This window comes from Corvus hawaiiensis, chromosome 4 (assembly GCF_020740725.1).
Source record: "Corvus hawaiiensis isolate bCorHaw1 chromosome 4, bCorHaw1.pri.cur, whole genome shotgun sequence".
Lineage (NCBI taxonomy): Eukaryota > Metazoa > Chordata > Aves > Passeriformes > Corvidae > Corvus > Corvus hawaiiensis.
This window is the reverse complement of record NC_063216.1, coordinates 59,418,408-59,439,087: the sequence shown is the minus strand read 5'-3', so window position 1 is coordinate 59,439,087 and position 20,680 is coordinate 59,418,408. Positions and strand designations below refer to the sequence as shown.

The 20,680-nt window shown below is 38.3% G+C and overlaps 1 protein-coding gene across 6 annotated transcripts in view; it reads left to right on the top strand.

Moving 5' to 3' along the window:
• The window catches only part of GRM8 (glutamate metabotropic receptor 8), a 323,188-nt gene that overhangs the window by 6,063 nt on the left and 296,445 nt on the right, over positions 1–20,680 (top strand). For all 6 annotated transcript variants that reach the window (XM_048300929.1, XM_048300928.1, XM_048300932.1 and 3 more), the window contains one exon: positions 1,342–2,191. In XM_048300929.1, coding sequence (XP_048156886.1) covers positions 1,682–2,191 — 510 coding nt within the window. In that variant the 5' untranslated portion in view covers positions 1,342–1,681. The remainder of the gene's footprint in view (positions 1–1,341; positions 2,192–20,680) is intronic.

The window sequence follows — 20,680 nt, the reverse complement described above, 5'->3', positions numbered from 1 at the left end:
AAGTGAATTTTGAGTTTTGTTACCACATGATATATAAAAGTTTTGTGGTTTTGTCTGTGGTTGTCTTCCAGTGTGACCATATTTTTGGTAGGAACCAGTCAGATCACTAAGGACAAAGTAGATATTTACAGATGAGCCTGATGCCTGGATTTTATGTATAGGGAATGACATAGACACTTTTTCAGTGTGATCAATTTCATAGTAAATAAAAATTTTTTAAAGAAAAGGATCAGGTGAATTGTAGCTTAGGATGTCCACTGCTCTCCATAGCCTCTAACAGATGTATTGAGAGACTGGTTCAGATGCAATTGCCCAGAGTGTGCCAATCTAGTATCAGGTAAAATTACTTTTCCCTTTCTTCTCCTCAGAAGTTTAAAAATTTATTCAAGCATGTATAATTTTGTTAAGAATTGAAATAAATGAATGCCTTCACTTGAGAATTAAAGTGTGGGAAATTTGGAGATATTTATAACAGTCAGTCAGGTGTTTAAATATGTAGGCTGAAATCCTCATCTCGTTAAAATCAGTGGGATCTCTCCAAATGTAAGTGCAGGCACAACATTGTTCCTATTTAATGTGGTCCAAATGCAAGCAGAAAATAGAGACCTTGTTAATGTTAAACCTCAGCTCAAGTCAAATGTTGGAAAGGGAATGTTGGATGTTCAGCTGGTTTCCCAACATAATATGGTGTGCTCTTTTTGCTTGAGAAATCAGCTACCTTTTCATAAAAATAATTTAGTGTTCGACATTATCTTGAAGGAGATTTAGATAAATAGTTAGCCCCCCCCAAAGTGAATTCCATTGGAGAAATAATCAGTTTAACATTCAAATGAATTGAATTGTACTTGTACTGCATTGGCTGAAGTACTTAAATTCAGGCACCCTGATTACTCCATTGTCATAAATGAGACCTCTCCTGGAGTGAGAGTGTAAGTGGTTATTGCACTTCTGTAGGCTGGAGCAGAATAATACAGTTGAACAGAATAATGCAGCAAAACAGAAAATACAATGTGTTATGGATCAGGTCTGTTTCTGGGTGTCACGCAACGCGAAGGTAGATATGAATAACTGTTCAGAATTTGAATACCAAGCTAAGTTTAGTTCCCCTGATTCGGCTGTTGCTCTGCTGGCATCATCAATTTCCTGGCTCCTAGTACAGTGCAGCCAGGTGTTCAAATTCACTGAAGGCCAAGATTTGCTCACTTAAAGAACATTGAAAGTAAAACCTAGGTGATGTAACTGCTATTCAAAAGTAAATGCACTGTGTGACAGGTATAAAACTGCTGAAGTAAATGGTATTTCTCACTGTTTTTTAAAAATTATTTTTTATTTTTTTTCCAGAAGTACCTCAGCTGTAGGGCAAAATACAAGGACATAAGCTACTGACCTCCTTTTATCATCAGGACCAGACATACTACCTTACTCCTCACCATCAGTTAAGAGCAATTGAAAAACCGCCTCAGAAAAGCTGGTCAACCCATTCCATCAGTGGACATCTTTTGTAAAACACATTTTATGTACTTCTGCTGAGATCCTTTTTTCTACCTACCTACCACATGGTTCTATATTACTTATTGGGCACTGATGGTAGCCTCCAGAAAGTGCAGCTTCAAATGGTCAGCCTCATCCTTTAGCAAGAAGAAAACCTGGATACTGGATAGCAACAACGTCTTCAGAGAAAATGGTATACGAAGGGAAACGATTGGTTTCCTGCCATTGTTTCTTCCTGTTAACAGCCAAATTCTACTGGATACTCACTCTGATGCAAAGAACTCATGGCCAGGAATATGCCCACTCCATTCGACTGGATGGGGACATCATCTTGGGAGGACTGTTCCCTGTTCACGCAAAAGGGGATAGAGGGGTGCCTTGTGGGGAGCTCAAGAAGGAGAAGGGGATCCACAGACTAGAGGCAATGCTGTATGCAGTTGATCAGATTAATAAAGACCCTGATCTTCTTGCCAATATCACCTTAGGTGTCCGTATCCTTGATACGTGTTCCAGGGACACTTATGCATTGGAGCAATCCTTAACATTTGTGCAAGCATTGATAGAAAAAGATGGTTCAGACGTGAAGTGTGCAAACGGTGACCCACCTATTTTCACTAAGCCAGACAAGATATCAGGTGTGATAGGTGCTGCAGCAAGTTCTGTGTCCATTATGGTTGCAAATATATTACGACTCTTTAAGGTAAGTAACATTTTCTATCTTTCTTTTAAATTTAAAGAAGAATGAAATAAGTGAAGTAGTTGTGTTGTGATACCTTCAAAAAAGAAAGGACACTTTCCACATTCAAAATCTGAAATGGCTGGTTTGCCCTTTCAAAGCAAAGGGGAAAAAAACACCTCAAAGCAGTGTTTTCAGACCCAATTTTAAGGTGCCAAGTGCTTCTCTTAAAGTTCTGAGCAATCTGTGCACATTTTAACTCTTTAGGGATTTGTATCCTTACTTTATATTACTCAAATTTGGTCCATGTTGAACATTTATGCTCATCAAGACTGGGTTGGGATTGATTTCCCAAATTTCCAGGAGAATGAAATATAAGATTTTAACACAAATACATTTGTTGGAGGACCAGATAATTTCCTTACATAGAAAGATATGCCAGTAATAATCTAGTGCTACTGATGTGCATGTCTAGCCAAATGAAATGTGCTGTAATATCTTTGATTTCCTTGAAAGTTTAACCTCCTCCACATTTTCTACAAGGTGATATTTTTTCCAGACTTTGTTATCACTTTGTGAGAGCTTATTTTTAGGCAACAGTTCTACTGGCATTTGCTTTCAAATACTTTATGAAGCTCAGACATTCTAGATAATGGAAAAGTAAACCTGCCACTTTTAAATTTGCTAAGTTAGATGGGAAGATGAACACATTCTAATCAATCAACTTGGATGGAAGAGATCAGGCAGCAGGTGTTTAACTTTTAATCCTATGCAATGGCAAACAGATATGGTAAGTTGAGCACATTTTTCTATGGAACATGGAACAACTGTAACTTATGTCTGAATCTATTACTGCCCTACCACCCACTGTTCTTCTCATCCATTAATCTCGCCTTATTTCATACAACTTTACAATCACCAAAACTCACTTAAAGACCACTTCTTTGACTTTGGTGCAGAAGATTCTGGTAATGTTTAATATTGCTGTCATGTATTTTGAAAAGTGTTGCATTTGTTTTCTAATGGTTGTAACTGAGATTGATCAGTAGCAAAGAAAGATTGGCTTCTTCTTACGGTTTCTCGGCAAAGTGTATTTCAGTCATTTGAATAGAGATTTTAGTCCTTCCCTTTGGTTCTTCCTTGAAGGAAATAATGATGGATTTACAGTTCAGTGGAGGAACAAAGTGACTGCTGGATTGTTTCAGGTATTCCTTTCAGTCTTGAAACTGATGCTCAGCTGCAGTTACTGCACAGGTTTGAGAGTCGTGGACTAGTTCTAGCCATATGTTTTACTTGTGAAAATCAAGTACACAAAACTGAGCTAAGACTTAAAAAATGTTCTATATGGAGAGCACCTCTGGAGCTGTGCCTGGTGGGGAGGCTTATCGATCCTGGGAACCATCATGCATGTTGTGGGAGGTGTCTTTTGTTTAGTTCACGTCCCTTTTTGAAGTTGTGCTATCCTATTAAATAACGCATATTTCTGAAATAATGATAGATGGAATGGTCACTTTAATACGCATTATAATGCAGGGCCACGTAGACTACGACTTACACCCGGTTTTGAGTTGAATACGGTTCTATAGACTGATTTAAGAAACTAAGCCTAGTAAGACATGCATTAACTGTGAATTAAGAGCAGCAAGAAGGAAAGAGGCCTATGAATTGTCTAAGATAGCAGCAATTTGTCTTCTGAAACCTTGACAGCTACCTCCTGATTTACATTATGCAATAAGATTGCAAATAACATTCTACTGCAGTCTTAATCAATAGAGGGTCACGTGATATCCCCTCTGGGGAAAGATCTTATTTACCCATTTAATTGATGTAAGACAGCTGCTGGCAGAAGGAGGAGACATCTCTTTTAGTTTTAAATATAGATCCTGTACAAATATTCTTAATAATGTAAAAAAAAAAGATAAATTATGACCTTTAATGCCTAATGGTGGACCAACGTGTGAAATCTGTTTATACACCTTCCTCTCAGAAGTGAATCTCTTTATGAGTAAAGTCTTCTGGATAAGGCTCTGCATTAGAAGCACTGTAGAAACCACTCACACTGGTTATAGTCAAGAGTATTAGGAAATTAAGGGTCATTTTCCAGAAAGTTACATGTATAACCCCATTTGGATTGTACTCAGACCAAAGACATAGGCTGAAATTCTCAGCTGATGCATCCCCACAGCTCTGTAGTTGAGGACCTGGGCCTTGGCCCGTGCTCACAGAGGCTCCAGGCATGAAATTGTGTTTACTGTATCTTGATGTATGTCAAGGTGGGACACGCAGCTGGGGTAAATGCCTGTACTTTCACTGAAGTCAGCAATCACCGTCATGCAAATGCCCATTTCCATTTTATCCAGGATGAGTGTGATTCATCCATGTTTCTGTTTAACAGTACTATTTAGAAAGTTGAACCTATAATTTGAAGTTCAGTATTGCTTTAATACCTACTCTGAAGTTCCGAAATGTCAGGACTACATATTTTTGAGAATATTATTATCCAGTGAAATTTTAATTTGTAATGAAATTGTGAGAAGTGTATTGTATCTCTCAATGTGAATACACAAAGATAACCTAAGAAATACTACTCTCAGCAGCTTGGATTTTTATGCTGCTATTTTTCTTTTTCTTGCAATTTTTTTTCTTTCTTTTATTGATTTTACAACAGAAAACATACAGGTCAATAGTCCTATCTGATGATCTGGTGGATAGAATAAACCTTGATTGATAGTCAAGGTAATCTTTTATCTAAGTGTTTTCATGAGAAGAGGGGAGGGAGGCCACCACAGAAAATGACCTCTATCTATAGACTTTCTCCTGATCAAATGGCTTGCCTTGAATTCTTCTCTCTCCCTTCTCTTTCTGTGAATTTTGAGGTGCATTGCTGCTTAGGAGGTGATTTTCCATAGGACTTACCCTTCGTAGGTCCAAAACATTAAGGTACAAATTTGGACAGACTAAATTTCACTCATTGATGGTTTTAGACTTTTCAGAGGCACTTTACACACAGGAAACACTGGAGCATGGAATTAATTGTGTGAAAGTGAACCTGTTATTCCTTGATTATCATACAGTTGTTGTTTTTTGCCATAATTTTAAGCTGTTTTTAGCAGAGAGCATCAGGAATGGGCTGCTTCACAAAGGACACAGAGACAAGGGACCACGGATTGGTAGGATCTATTGAGGAGCTGGCTGTCTCGGTTAAGCAGCTCTCACTATCACAGAGGCAACCTTTCTATTGACTCAATCTGTCAAGATATTACTTACATCCTTCCTTATATTTGTTTTTCAGAAATTCTGTTTTCCTGTAGGGTGCTTAGGCATGACTAGATGGGAACTTTTATCTGCTTTGTGTGACACTTATAAGCATCTGGGTTGTTTCCAAGGCCCCCCAAACTTGGCCTGAAGGAAACAAGAGACTATGTAACCTAGCTCACTTCATGTACTATGTTCCCTGTATTCAAAGCTTCTACTTGTTTAATGTCTGAATAACTTATGTCAGTGGTTAAAATCTGCTGGAAAAAGAGAGGCATTTGTTTATGCTAGTGTCCTCACATCTAAACACCACATACTATTTCTGAACTCCTCGGTGCACTCCATCTGTCACCTTCACACATCATCTAGCCAGTGTCACACTAGGAGCAGCCTAGGGATGATGGTTTGCATGCAAATTGAGATGGGCGGACAGTATGCTTGGTGAATTGTGATCTCAAGCTTTTATGTATGTATTTATGTACATGTGTATAAGGCCAAATATTCATCAACAGCTTTGATCCTTTCCTTGCCTTGCTTTGCCTTGCCTGGCCTTTCCTTGCCTTACCTTCTGTTTTCACCAGTTTCCCAAGGCTGAATTACTTATTGCCTCTTTTTGGTCAAATTCCCTTTTTGTGGCAGAGCTGTAATCCACTTTAATAGCTGCTGTCTGAAGGGACTAATATTCACTTCATGCACATTTGCCTTATACATTTCATACACGTTTACCTCTTCAGAAGTACAAGTACAAATGGTATTATGGAGTAACACTTTCAACTTTATGGCAACCATCCAAAATACAAAGGATAGTTTCTTTCAGTAAATCTAGAAGTGAATATATTAGTTTCAGCAGCATTTTGCTTATTCGCTTTGTTTCATTGCCTCATTTTGGATTTTAGTGTATATCTTTGCCTGGTATCTTTGCACATTTACTAGAGCTATACCTGTATGATACTATTTTTATGCTTAGTTGCAGGTCTTTTTATGTTTGGCTGCCATGTGGCACTTTTGCTGCCTTGTGTTCTCGACCTGCACAGAGCAGCAGACAGGCCTCCCAGAAATGAGGGCATTACCATAGTACAGAGGCTAATCTCACTGAACTTCATAAATGCTGGGCTTTGAATTTAAGTTGTGGCAATGGAGTGCATCTCATGAAAAGAATATGATGTAAATAAAATGTAATAACATGTTACCACCTAATTTCAGAGAGCACAAGCATGCTTTTGTGAGGCAACCTGAGGCATACACAGATCCCGATCTAGACTCTATATCTACAGAAATATTTGCACCTCATGAGCTTTACAGACTTCAAAGGCTCTAGGAAGATGCAGGAGTCAGTCTGTTCCATGTGTGACTGCAGGGCCTTTCCATAATGGAAAAGCTGTATTATATACTTTAAAGAAGTAAAGATGAGGCTCAAGAATTTCACCCAACATATTGGTACTCATTAATAAAAAAGTGTGCTGCACTGATTGAAATTTATCAATTTTCCATTCACTGTGTCCTGCTACATGTGTCAATATTTTCCACTGCATACCATTTGAAATTTGTAATAGGAAGATTTTTTTCCTGGTGGTTAAAACATATGGGGAAAATTTTGTGTGAAGTGTGAAGAAAAAATTGTTGTAAGTAGAGAGAAAATGACTGAAACATTTTGAAATAGGTCTTAAGATGAACATATTTTTATTTTGTTCTAGATAATTCAACTTTCTGAATAATTTTTAATTATAAAAGGAACCCATATGTGCCATTTAATTTTACAGTGCTTTTTTTGTAGCTTAGTACATACATATATCTGTTCAGTGCCTGAGCATCTTCTCTTGTTATTGGCTGGAAAATACCTTTATTAGAATTTTTTTTTCATAATTGAACTTCTTTTACATAGAAGAAACATTCATATCTCTTTGCTCCGCAACATCTTTATATTTCCATGGCAGTAGACACTTGATTATGCAAAGTCCCTCTTTTAACTCAACCATGATTCTTCTGTCAGTACCAGGTTAAATGTGTGTGGTTGAGAGAGGCAAATACCAGGTCAACACCAAGATAAAATTATAGGTACAAGAGGTACTTTGCTAGCATCAGTAATGAAACAGTTGCCAATTTTTTTAGTTGCAGCCGGAGGAAATAATAGGTTTTCAGATTCTGTGAAAACTGCTAGCACTTATTAACATCAAATTTGATTTGTGCTAAGCTGCTTGAGGCAAGAGAGTACAAAACCAACTTGATGCATTCATTTATTATTTTACAGTATATTAGTTCCTTAAATATTCCCCTAAAACTTTAAGAATTTTGGTTTCTCACAGTCCTAGATGGAACCTGTGGTTAGAACAAGAGGGTAATCTGTTTTTCTGTGTTATTTTCGTTTGTTTGTCATTGGTTTGCTACAAGGCTTGAAAAGCATCTTCTGACCTTTTTGTGCTTCTCTTTTGTCATTTTGATTTGCTTGTGTTTAAGCATTTCACAGGAACAATCAGAAGCTTGGTTATCATTAATTAAATGTTTGAGATGTCTCCCCTGCTTTTGTAGGCATGTTGAAGCTGTCTTAAATGTTGAGGGTGTTACGTCATTCCATAAGTACAATACATGAGCACCTTACAAAGAGATTGTAGCTGTTAAAGACCAACAATCTGATTTTCTTTTTACTTCCCTGAGGGCAGGAAATAGATATCTATATATATATCTACACTATCATTTCCCTCCCCTGAAGGAAACTGCATATGCAGAGAAAATTATTTCACCCTTTCATGGCTGAGGCCAGCTGATACAGGCAATCCATGCCCATATCCCATACTCCTTTATTTCCCCAAATCATGGGGCTGCATGCAAATTACCAGGAGGGAATGATTCCTGACCCATGATGACTTCTGAAGCCTGTCAGAAAATTGGGAGACTTGGCTGGCACAGGTCGTGGCCAAGTTATGGACTGTCCTGACAGTCTGACAGTGGAGGCAGCAGAGCTGTTGCTGAGAGATGTGCTCTGAAATAATGTGATTTACCAGCATAGGCATTGCTGCTGATTTCTCAGGACAGAGCTCCTCTGCTCCTACATCACACTGAAGGGAAGCCAAGACAGTGCAAGGATCATTGACGCTTTTTCAGTGCTGTACTACATCAATATTAGTTTTATTAGCTGCAATGAGAACTAAATTAAGACGACTTTTTCCCCCTGGTGTTTAATTGTTTCAGTACAGTAGCAGTTGGGCAATATGAGTAGTCCTGCATTCTGACTGTCATCAGAAACCAGGTGCTATTGTGTTCAGCCAAGTGGTAGATTTTGTGTGTTTGCTTATTTCCATTCTCATTATTTTCCCTAAAGCATATTGTGCTTTTAGGATTAAACTGGTTTAGAGTGCTTAAATGTATATCCTTGTGCTTCCTAGCATTTATCAGAGAAAAGTAGTCATCAGAACAAAAGTCTAACTGGAGGACACTAGTTCCACAGGAATGAATTAAATAGCCAAGAGCAAAACACTCCTCTGGGCTGGAATCTATATGTACTCCCAGCAAGGTATTATGTCCCCTATCACTCTGACAGGAAAATAAAGCATTTAAGTAAGGCCTTAAATTCAGAGGCTGTTGACCCTTGGCTGTCTGTGTCCTCAACAGAAAGAATAAAATGCTTTCAGAAGGGAACTGGATCAGATCTATGAGTATGGATGCATCTTTCTTGTTTATGGAAAGATTATGGGTTGTTACATGCTTGGACTTGCATCAGATAGAACCTCTTCTCTTTGGAAGGCTTTGGAAACCTTTGATGGAAGTGATAGGAGATTTTATAAGAAGATTTCAAACACCTGCAAGGGTGGTGCCAGTTTCTTAAATTCTTCCTCACTTTCCTTTGGAAGGAATTTTACTCATCTCCTTTTCTCTTTCTTTTCCCGCAGGCTTTATTTCTTTCTCTAGTTGTCTTAAGAAAAGCTACTTTTTGACCATGGTTGCCAGAATTTTTCAAGTGGCTATTTCATTCCATAGTCTTCAAAGAAATTTTTTTTCAGTCATGCTGAATAAGCAAGACTCTGACCGAGTCACAGTTTCTGCAGGTTGTGAGGATGAGTGGATCAGCAGGAGGAAGAGCTGGAAATTAGGAAACTTGTGACAGGGATCTATCTATGGGAATAACAGGAAAAAAGGGAAATGCTTGTTGAAAGATTGAATTCTAAATGGACAAGGGTCTCTATTTTTTTTTACCTCCCTGTAGGATTTCTTATCTGGCACTTCAGGTAGATACTGGGCTCTAACTCTTTCTGAAATAAACTATTTCTGATAGCAATGTTGAGATATTCCATGGTATTGTGAGATCTCTCTTCCTACTGTATTTCTTTTACAGCTTGAGACTGTGGGACAGGAGCAAAAGTGATTTCTCTGAGGTGAAATAATTAGTCTTTTGAGTTTTGGCTTATGTTTTTTCACTAAAGGTGCCTCCAGCATTTAGTTATGTAGCAGCGGTTTTTGTAGAGGCAGAATCAGAATCTCTATTCCTTCTTCACTGGTGCATTTTGCACACAGCTCTTCTATAAATAGAAAAGTAGCAAAAGTATGATAGCCCATTTTAGGTATCATTCTCTGAAAAGTACCTAACAATCTCCATAAGATTTTTACTTTGAGTGTGGCTCTGTTATGTTTAAAATGCCATCACAGTAGTCTTCCAGGCAGGGCACAATTTCATTAAGCAGCTCCATCGCATTACAGGAACACTGATCCCCTAAAGTGATGGTTACTCTCATTCAGATAAATTTTCTTTGTTTTTTGCTTGCAAAGTGCTGTGAAATAGTAAGGTCTTAGTGAAAACTTATAACCACAGTTCTACTTAGGTGATTTGTTGGAGAAACTATGGATCCTGCAATGGCTCTCTAGGCCTGACACTTCGGAAACAAAGCCCGAGAAATGAACTGAAAGAAGGGCTGGGTTTCTTGCCATTCCAATTTCTTCTCTGGGTGCCGTAAGTATGCTTTGGTTTTATCAGTAATGCTGAAACACAAAAAGTGTCCTAGAAGAGCTGACTTCCTTGAGGGCTGTCATCTAGACAAGAGCTTGCCAGTCTGGAAGATGTGCTGTGTGAATGTAGGTGAGGTTTCAGGAGGTCTCCAGACTGACCTCCTTATTTGGATCATATGTGAGTGGACTGTTAAATAAAGTGGAGCGTGTTGAAATTCAATGCTATGTAAGACAATACCTACTGGCTAATAATAGAGAGGAGAGAATATATAGCACATATATGTGTGCTTTGTAAAGGATGTTTGCTATGTTATTACATTACTGTAAATTCACTGGCTGTGGACCACATAGTCCAAACAACCTTTCAAGACAGTGCTGTGGGAGAAGAGAATATATCTTGGCAATCTGAGACAGGAACACATTTATCATTAGGAGCAGCATAAAAAAACCTGGGGAATTCAGACTGTGTTCACTGCTATGGTGTCCAGGACCAAACCAAAACCACAGAAAGAGAAAAATAGGCTGTCAGGGCTGGTATCATACATTGAATGGAAAGTGCAAAGGCCTTGGAATCCCAAGACTGTGGATGTCTTGCTGCAGGGGCGCGAGTTGTTTTAGGATTCAAATTTCTGGCTTCTTCTGTGTTCATGAGACACAGACAAGTAGTGTAAGTATCTATGTTTTTCTATAGCCAGCTGGATAGGACCTACTTGTTGAATTCTGCTTACTCAAAAGGGAAACAGAGTCTGATTTTTGTGTGACTTTTAGTCTTGCTTACATGAGGAAGAATCCCTGAGAGAACAATGAATTCCAGGGAAGCCAGTGAATTATACCACTCTAAAACTGGGTTTATCCAGAGGCAAATAATGTCCTGTGTCCACTGAAATATTGTGTCATCACCGTTAGTAGACTTTGAGTACAGTTTGTCCAGCAGGCACATAGCAAAAGTGAACATGGGTCCTCTACTGCTTTATGCAATTTTCAGATATTATCATGGTGATGCACTATTGGTAGCAGTCAGAAAATAGATAGGGATACAGTCAATTAAAAGAGATTTTTCTTTTTTTAACATGGGACAATAATGACATTGAGGGAGCTGGCAATTTGGTCTCCGCAGACACGCCTCTCCAAATAATCGTTTTGTAATATGGATTAAATACAAACCTAACACTACAAACTCCACTCATAAAGAGGAGTTAGTAGAGCAGAGACACATATAACTAGATCTAGGATATTGTTTCAGGAATTAAAAATATGGGCTGATTATAAGAAAAAAATATTGCCAAGAAGTTGCCTGTTATATGTTGTCTAAAATTTAATCCAGTTGTGTGTTATGAGAAAAATGCCAAATTTTCTACTTCCTAGATTTCTAAAAATTAGGTTGGATAGAAGTATAAAAATATGCATTTTTTGTACCAGTAGGAAAATGATCTAGGTAGAGCAGCCAGTGTTTCCCTCTTCTAAATTTGAGATTTCTGCTTGACATCTTTTGCACAACAAACCACAGGATTTGAAAGTTACCAGCTGCTGTATTTGCTTTCCAAAGTGTGAAGAAAACATGTATTGTCCTGAGGATTAAAGGGCTGATTCTCTTTGTTCACAGTTCAGGCAGAACTGAAGTGTTTATTATGAAAGTAAAAGCTATTAAAAAGCAAGAAACATGAGAGAAAAATAACGTGTTTGTATCTTCTTTGTTGGATAGGATTTGATGATGCCCTTAGAAAGTTTTAAGTGTAAACATTTGTCTTATTAACTAGCATTTCTTTTGTGCATGTTGCAAACACTTCCACTTGCAAATCCTAAGTGCAGTCAGAGCTGTTGTTTCAACCCACTGGGAACTGTTTTGCCAAATATCATCTGAACAACAAAAATTCATCATCTGTGAGCTAGTTCACATCTCCAATACTAGCTGCACAGCATTTTGGAAACTGGATATGTGGGGTATTTGAGACTGCAAAGAAAAAATAGTATTTCTAGTGCTAGTTTTGGTGACTGGAATAAGATGGGAAGGTAGCTGTGCTGTATATGGGAGCATGAAAAGCTTGCAGTTGGAACAGATGCTGAGAGTGCCCTGTGACTCAAGGTATGATTTCCTGCCATTCCTGCCAAGTTTCAAAGCTTGTGGGCTTTTTTTTTTCTCCTTATTTCTATTTTTGGGCTGAATAGCAAAGAACTTGTGCTTCAAGAATGAAGATTCACCATTCTAGTTGTACTTGTTTTGTTGTGTCTTTGCATACACATCAAATAATTATACTGGTCTGCAGGAAAGAATGAGAGTAAAGATGTAAGGAGCTGATGAAAATGCCGGGTATTTTTGGTATGGATCACATAATCACTTGGCTCAATGGCAAGCTGCAAAGCTTTGTCTGAGTGTGACAGACTTCCCTTGCTGTGTGGTACTGCTCGTTGAAGCCTTACATCCTTTGTCTTGCTTCAGTACAGATTTTCTGTGTGACCTTGGGCAAGTCACACAGCAGCGAATCCTCAGCCTGACGGATGATGCCTGTGGAACAGAGCGCCCAGTGGCTCTGGAGGACTGATGTCCAGGGCTTCCCCACCCCTGCTTCCTTGGTTAGAGCACTTCTGTGGCTGAAGGGATTTGTGAATATAAAGGCTCCTTGATAATCAGATATAAGAGTAAGGGGTGGGGGCACATAAGTACTTCAGATAGCTAGTCCTTAACGAGGGATTCCTTGTATCCTCTTACATAGTTCTCTCCCCTGGGTTTTGCTATGAAAGGAGATTATCCAACTCACAGTATAATTTAAATATGCAAGTCATCAGTCTCAGGAGCAAGTGGTGAAGCCTGCCTGACCTGTAATCAGAGGCTGTACATCCCCCTTAGGAAACCATGGCAGTCAAAGAAAGAGAGCTCCAGAGTCAGGAAAAAGTATTTGGATTATTGCTCAATAATATTAAAATTGTTAAAATTAATATCTGCAATCTATATTAGAGTGATTGGGAAAAAATGAACGTCTATCATTCTTACAACAAAGCATGAAATTAAGTAGTGGGGGATGAAAGAAAATTAAGATAGGTGTGTGTGCAAATGTACGTTCTACTAGGATGAGAGGACTTGTGTTCTTAAATGTTTGAGAAGAGAGACAATCAAAACAATCTTGTAAAAGACTTGCTAGCTGACCATTATGCCAGTATATTTCTTACTGTCTCAGGAACCATTTTTTTTTTGTTTGTTTCATTTTTCATGATGGTTTCATTAAGTTTGCTTGCTTATCTCCAAATTGAGTAAAACTCCCTAAGAATAGGCAGCTTCTGTCAATTATGTGGTGAATAACTGCCTCATCTATTTACCAGGAGTAGATCAGGAGCTAAGAGGAGATTCCACACTTTTTAGAAAAGGTGATTCCTAATTTAAAATTTCATTGTCTTTCATTGTTGTTTTTAATCTACCCAAAGCATGAATACAATATTATGAGCAAGGCTCTGCAAATAATTAGTTAGCTTGACAGCCGAGCTGAAAATAAACATTGATTTTATTCTGAATCAAAATGATCATGTTTTAATGAAACTTGGGCGCTTCTTTATTGGGTTGGGTTTTTATTTTTTTGTTGTATTTTTTTTGTTTGGGGTTTTTGTTTGTTTGGGGTTTTTGTTTGTTTGTTTTGGTTTTTGTTTTATTTTGTTGAGAAAAGCTTTCCAAAATGGTTTCTTTTGTGTTAAATGATAACATGTATTCTGTGTGAAACAAAATATTTTATTTCTATTTTGGAGATTTTAGAGTGTAAAATAAAAGTGATGGGTTTGAAATGTCAGTCTTGGGTACCATTCATTAAGTGCTGGTGCCCCTCTTGCCACACTGTTTACTCATGACTTAAGGCTCTTGGGCAAATTCTTTTGGATTCAGAGAAGGAAATCAAATATAACTTAGGAGATGGGACAGTTCATCTCCAACAAGGACAGACAAGGCTGCTTTATGGTAAAATTATGAGCTCTGCAGAAACAGGGCTGCCTGTGCATGCAGTATGCCATGAACTTCCACCCTGGGACTTCTCTTTCTGCCAGAAGAGGTCTTATCTCACCAGTCTGCTGTGTGTAGGACTTTCCCTGGAGAACTCTAATCTCAAAACTGTTTGGTAAAATGGGTCTATAATGGTGCATCTTCTTGAAAATTCTTGCCTGCTCTTCTACCTCTAAACAGCTGGATGCATGTAAGTGCTGCTGTTGCCAGATGCTGTCTATTCACTGATGATAAGCTTTCACAATGGGAAAATTTTATTTCATCCATGCTAAAATTCATTAAATGTTCGTTAGAGTAATGACTTGAACTTAGCTATTACCATTCCTCACTGAATACTGGACTATACAGTGAATTACTCTCACGCGGGTCCAATGGAAGTTTAATTGTTTGTGAAAACATGAACAGCTTCAGCAGGAGAGACTTTCATGTCCAAAACCCCTATAACTCAATGGTTAGTTGTTCCCAGCTGAGTACTTTATCCACCAGGCTATCAAGTATAATTCAGGCAGCTACTGCAGCCTCATTTTTCCTTTGGAACATACTTGTGCATTGAGAGGATAAAGTACAAAAAAAATGACAGATACATGATGACAGAGACCAAAACCAAAGGAAAACCTTTAAAGAAGTCCCACTAAATGCCATGGGAAGACCTAAGAGTAAAGCAGTTTTGAATACTGAAACATTCCTTTATATGCTTTAGCCACAGATTTCCAAGATTTCTCTTAAAGACTAAGCTTGAAAGTCTTGGCCAGAGCAGTAACACAAAATTCATCTCACTCCTATCTGCCCCTGTCTAGTTTAATAGAGATCTCAAGGACAGACCCCTGTATTCATATGAATGGCTGAGTCATCCCACATGAGTCTGAAGTGAAGTGGACTTCTGGAAGTGCCTATATATGTTTGCTGGTCATAGATAAAGACACAGTGATTTTCAAAGACTGGGAGTTTCTAACCACCTCCTGCTACATAGCACTGACCATCTCAGTTTTGAACTGTCTAAATGCCAAGCAGCTCCTTCATCATTTAGGACTGATATCTCTGCAGTGCAAAACCCTTGCCATGAACTGTCTTATTTACTTACTCTCATAAAATATGGGTGTTTTTTGTTCTTGACATACAGGCTTGAAATTACTTTTGATTTGTTTTACATGTAGGATTTTATAGAAGGAGAGTAGAAATTTTTGTTTTGAATAGGGAACATTGGAGGACACTCCCACAGCAGCTATTGACAGTGATATTTGTCATTCTTTCATTCTTCAGACTGTTGTGAATATTGTAGTTACTACAGTTATTTAGGCAGACTGATTCATAATAATAAATAATGTATTTAACTTCACAGTTCCTATTTGCAGTAGTGCTCCTGATTCCTCCCTATAATACACTACAGACCATTAAAATATTAAAACACACAGAAAATGAATCATAAAAATAATGCAAAATGGAAAAATAAAGCAAATAACTGGACTACAATGGAAGGTTTTTTTTTTTCAAACCTAACATACTAGTCTTTCTAAACAGTGATGTGGCATTCCTTAACTGAAGGCTCAGGATGTGGAGAGGGCAGGAGAAGAAAGGGCAGCATACAGCCAATATTTCTGCAAGTTCTAATAAAATAATACAGCAGTCATGAATTTATTTGAGATACTTTTCAGATCCACTGACTGAAAAATAATGAAGTTATGGAGTTGGATGTCTTTATGAATCTTCCTGATTTTATTAAAAGCTTCTCTTCTAAACACTAAGGGGGAAAAAAGTGAAGAAACATTATACACATACTTATTCCCACTTTGTAAGAGCTGAATTCTGCTCTACCTGCACCATGTCACATGCCAAAGAGGGCAGAAAATGATGGCAGGAGCCTGAGAACTGAGCACAGGCAATGCTCTGCACCCCCAGCTGCCACCCCCGGGCACTGCACGAGGGCCCCTGAGGACATGAGAATTGCAATATCCCTAGATCGAACTTGCTATACATTGGACAAGCAGAGCTGCCCTATGCCTCAAACCACCTTATGCATATGCTAATATTAGCATCAAATTTTATCTGGCAATATATCAAATAGGGTCCTTGCTTTGGTTTACAAAAACCAGCCATGTGTGATCTTTGATGTGCTGGAGCAGCCTACCCTTAGCCAACAAATAAAAAATCATCCACCCTGCCTACAGTGGCAGGTTCCTCTTTGTGCCAGGAAAGCCTGCAGCAGCTGAACGCTGGCTTTGCAGGACGGACATCTCAGTATCTCGGGCCAAGGGTTTTCTTGTGGGTATGGGCTCAATTTCCATACACTGCAATGGGAATGTCTGAAGCTGGTGTAAAGGCGCTAACTGACTCACTGAAATTAAGTGCAAAATGGTTTCCTCTTCCTTTAGTTCTGCTGGAAAGAATTACAGAATGGTGTAAATTAGGAAGCATTTATTGTTACCTTAGAAAAAAGTGAAAGGGATACTTAGGTCTTATCATCACAAATGCCAGTGTAGCACTTTGGCGTGGATGATGATCATAGGAATGACTTAAAATTCTCTCTAACAAACCTTGATAGTAATACTGCAAAATGCAAGATGCAGCTAGACCTGTCCTAGAAAATCTTAAGAGCATTTGATATATTCTTAAACAAAGGATTATCAAATAAGCAGCAGTAGAAAACAAAGTTGGTGAAATTCTGCTGCTAATAAAACCAAAAGTAACATTACTCCTATGTATCCTTGATCATTTTACAGTGCTACATGTGAGTTTTTTTTGAAAATGATTTAACTTGCTGCAAATGATGGCTGAACTGGCCGTGTATCACTACACACTTTGTCTGCAGTGCTCAGGAATTTAACACACAGAATGACAAGTGTAATTACATGCTTGTGAAACATATGCCATAATTTATGGATATTAAGCAAGTATAAACAAGAGATCAAATCCCAGTGTAAGCAGTCATCCAAGAAATCATCTTGACATTTATTTCATTAAAATCTTTCTTTCAGTATGACAGACAGAACGTACCTGAGTTGCACTCACAGCACATCTGCAGATACTTGCCAATTATTGCATGTTTGCAAAGCAAAGGATCAGATGCATGCATGCAGCTAGCATTTAATTTTCAGTTACATTTTGCACATGTAGTTATGTCGATGTTTATCATGCTTATTATTATCCCTTATTATTTTCATCATCACTATTATTACTATTATTATTAATCTCCCATAGGTGATTAATATACAGGACTTAAATAGAAACAGCCTTTTTCACCTGTTTACACTGTATGTTAACATTCATTGAAATTTAAATTAGAAAACTGAGTGAAAAAGGCTCGAGCCCTGGAGAGCTGATGGTTTGTTCACTTGAGATCCTGCTAGGAAGAGAAGCAGAAAAAGAGGAGTGAGACATGCTGGGTGAGGTGTCCCCAAAAGATTGGTGCTGTACACATTAGGCACACCTGCAGGTGTGAGCAGGGGAGCAGGCTGGGCACTCAGACTCCCAGCTGGGATCTTCCACACCCTCTGGCTTACTGCAGTGCTTAGAAGGCAGTGGGGATGCTAATATGGTGTAGATTGTAAAATTGATTTTTATTTCCTGTTGTCATGAAATGTCTTTGTCTGCCTTATCCCTCTTGCTAAGTGGTGCTTTATTCCATGAGCACTACCAGGGAACTGGAATAAGCCAGTATTTTGAAAAGGAGGGAAAAAGAAGGCGAATCTGGCAACAAGTCCTTGCCAGGGGCAAAATAACATAACTGATATAAACTGGTATTAATGTACAATGAAGTATCGTGAATGCCAGCCCACATGGAGGGATGGAAAATAGGTCTTAGCAAATAAACGTGAATGTCTTTTCAGCAAGGCTTTGAGTTGTAAAGGTAACAGCATTGACTTCTGTAAATCTCAGAACCAGAAGTGATTCTGTGAGGTACTTTAACCATACTTCATTTAATAAGACCATCATAATTACATATATTTTTTAAAATTCTTTACGTTGATAGTAAATTAGGTAGCTTGGGTTTTATCTGGATAAGCTTATGCTCAGGGATAGAAAGGAAGGTCCACAGGGATAAGTCCTCCTCTGCTAGCTACTGCTGATATTGCTCTTATGCCAATGCCTGATTCTGTTAAGGAAATGTTTTCTTGCCAGATTGCCAGTGCTCCTCTACAGCCACTCTAGGCACTCCTTTCCTGATTACGAGCCAGAAACTGAATGGTTGTTGCAGCCAGTTTTCCGTGAACCTTTTTACTTATCCAGCTTGTTTCTAAAGTTTTCAAGGAATATCTGTGAGACATAAAAGAGCATGCTGGTGGGAACTGCAATCTCTGTATTAGCCAGAAGGTCTCTGACGGCCTTCAGGTGAGGTGAGCAATGGGGAGAAAGGGGGAGAAAACTGCCTGTGAAAGGCAAGAAAATGAGACTGTGTCAGGGAGGAAATCTACAGAAAAATTACAGCAAATATACCTGCTCTCTGTTGATTGTATTACCTTACATTCCTGCCATCAGCTTAGCAAGATGATACCAGTTGTATCATTTGAATGTATTGTTTTCCTATTAGTTCAGTCACCCGAGATATTTCAAGGTATACACACTCAGACAAAAGAAATAGAATTTGTGGGTCACAATTATTCCTGTTAATGTATCTTGCAATATAAAATTCTGTCTCTTTGATTAAAACCAAAAATAATTTAGCAAATACTGACTTAATCCAGAAGTTGTTGCTAATATTGTCCTGTAGCGAGCCTTAACAAAATCATGATGATTTAGCATGAGATTAGGAAAACAGCTACTGCTTTGTTTGTGCTTTAAAATTTTCAAAAGAGTAGTCTGGAAGAATATTTGAAAATTAGGCATAGAATCATAGAATATATTCTTGAAAATTCAGGGGATGGAAGGCAAAATTGTCAGGGCATGGTACTGTCAGGGCACTTCTATTGCAGCGGGAGGCTGAGGACAGAAGACACATCTGTTTCAGCCTGCAACCACCATGTGAGCAATACTAACTTACTACTGCAATATTGTGGCCTGCAGGGTCCTGAGACAGAGGACTATTTAAAAGATTAATTGGCTGGAAAGCATTCAGCACCTGAAATCTATCTCTGCTGCTTGACTTTCAGATAGATAAAGTCTCAAGCTTCTTTGCACTTGAAATGTCTTTTCGGGCTGGAAACACTCCATTTCCCCAAACACACAGAAAGTGTGCTTGTTTATAATGAACCATAATATTATAAAGGATGTCATGGAATACCAGGATACAAACTCCCATGCTTAATGTTTTCTTCACCACACCTACAGTCTTGAACAGGTGTAGTAGGTTTCAGAAAGTTATTTGCCCCGAAATTTTCCACATTTATTGGATGTTTTCAAGAATACAATTGTTCCTGAAAAGGCTATTAACATCTCCTTTGATTATTCATTTCACCTGGGAGGTTTCTGGTATATGCAGGGTGATGGGAAGGCAGGAGATTGTTTGCAAAAATCATAGTCCCTCCGCAACTTCCTTTTGCAAGGGAACAAGTACTATTAATGTTTCTGTCTTAGTCCATTCCCTGTAAGATAATAATGTCAGACCTTTTCCAGTACCACGAACCTTATTGGAACAAACAAAATTTGCTTTGGGAATCCCTAGCTTTAACATGGCCTATTCATTATTCTTTAGCTGTTCTCCTAAAAGCTGTTAGGCTTTAAAGCACTTTGCACCACTCTGGAATTGGCTGCAGAGCAATCAAGCATGGTGTAATTTGCCATCAGCCTCATTACTTTTCCAGCTCTTCGAGATCTTTCTCTGCTACACCTGTGGTATGCCTCAGTATTACTTTTAAGAAATACATGATGCAAGTCCTGGGTTCATCTGTACGTGCCACAATTTGGGTCTCACTGTGACCAAGAGCATGACAGTGATCCAGTGATTGTGTTCAGGTATCATCCTGTATTTCAGAAGACTCAGAGGCACAGGTGTATGATAGGGTTTTAAATCTCTGTTGTCCAGCTGAAACAATGTTTAGACTTCATGGTGATAAACACTGAGGCTGTTAAGTAAAGAGGAGTTTGGTCACAGACAAGCATTCTTGTGTGCTGGGGGACCTGCTTTCCCTCTTGTGCAAATCTTGGCAGTGAAAAATTTCCAGACTCACTGTTTCAGACATGTGGTTCACTTTTTTCCTTTTCAGTTCAAAAAAATAAAGAAGCTAGGAATTAAATTCGAATAAAATAATCAAATACATATTGTAGTATCCATTCCAATTTGCTCTTTCACTGTTTACTAAGAAAGTACAAAAAACTGTTCTGTTTAACTTTTCGCATAAGTCAAGGAAACACAGAATTATTATCTCTATACCAACATTTCCTGTCTCTGTTCTTCTGTATGGCATATAATG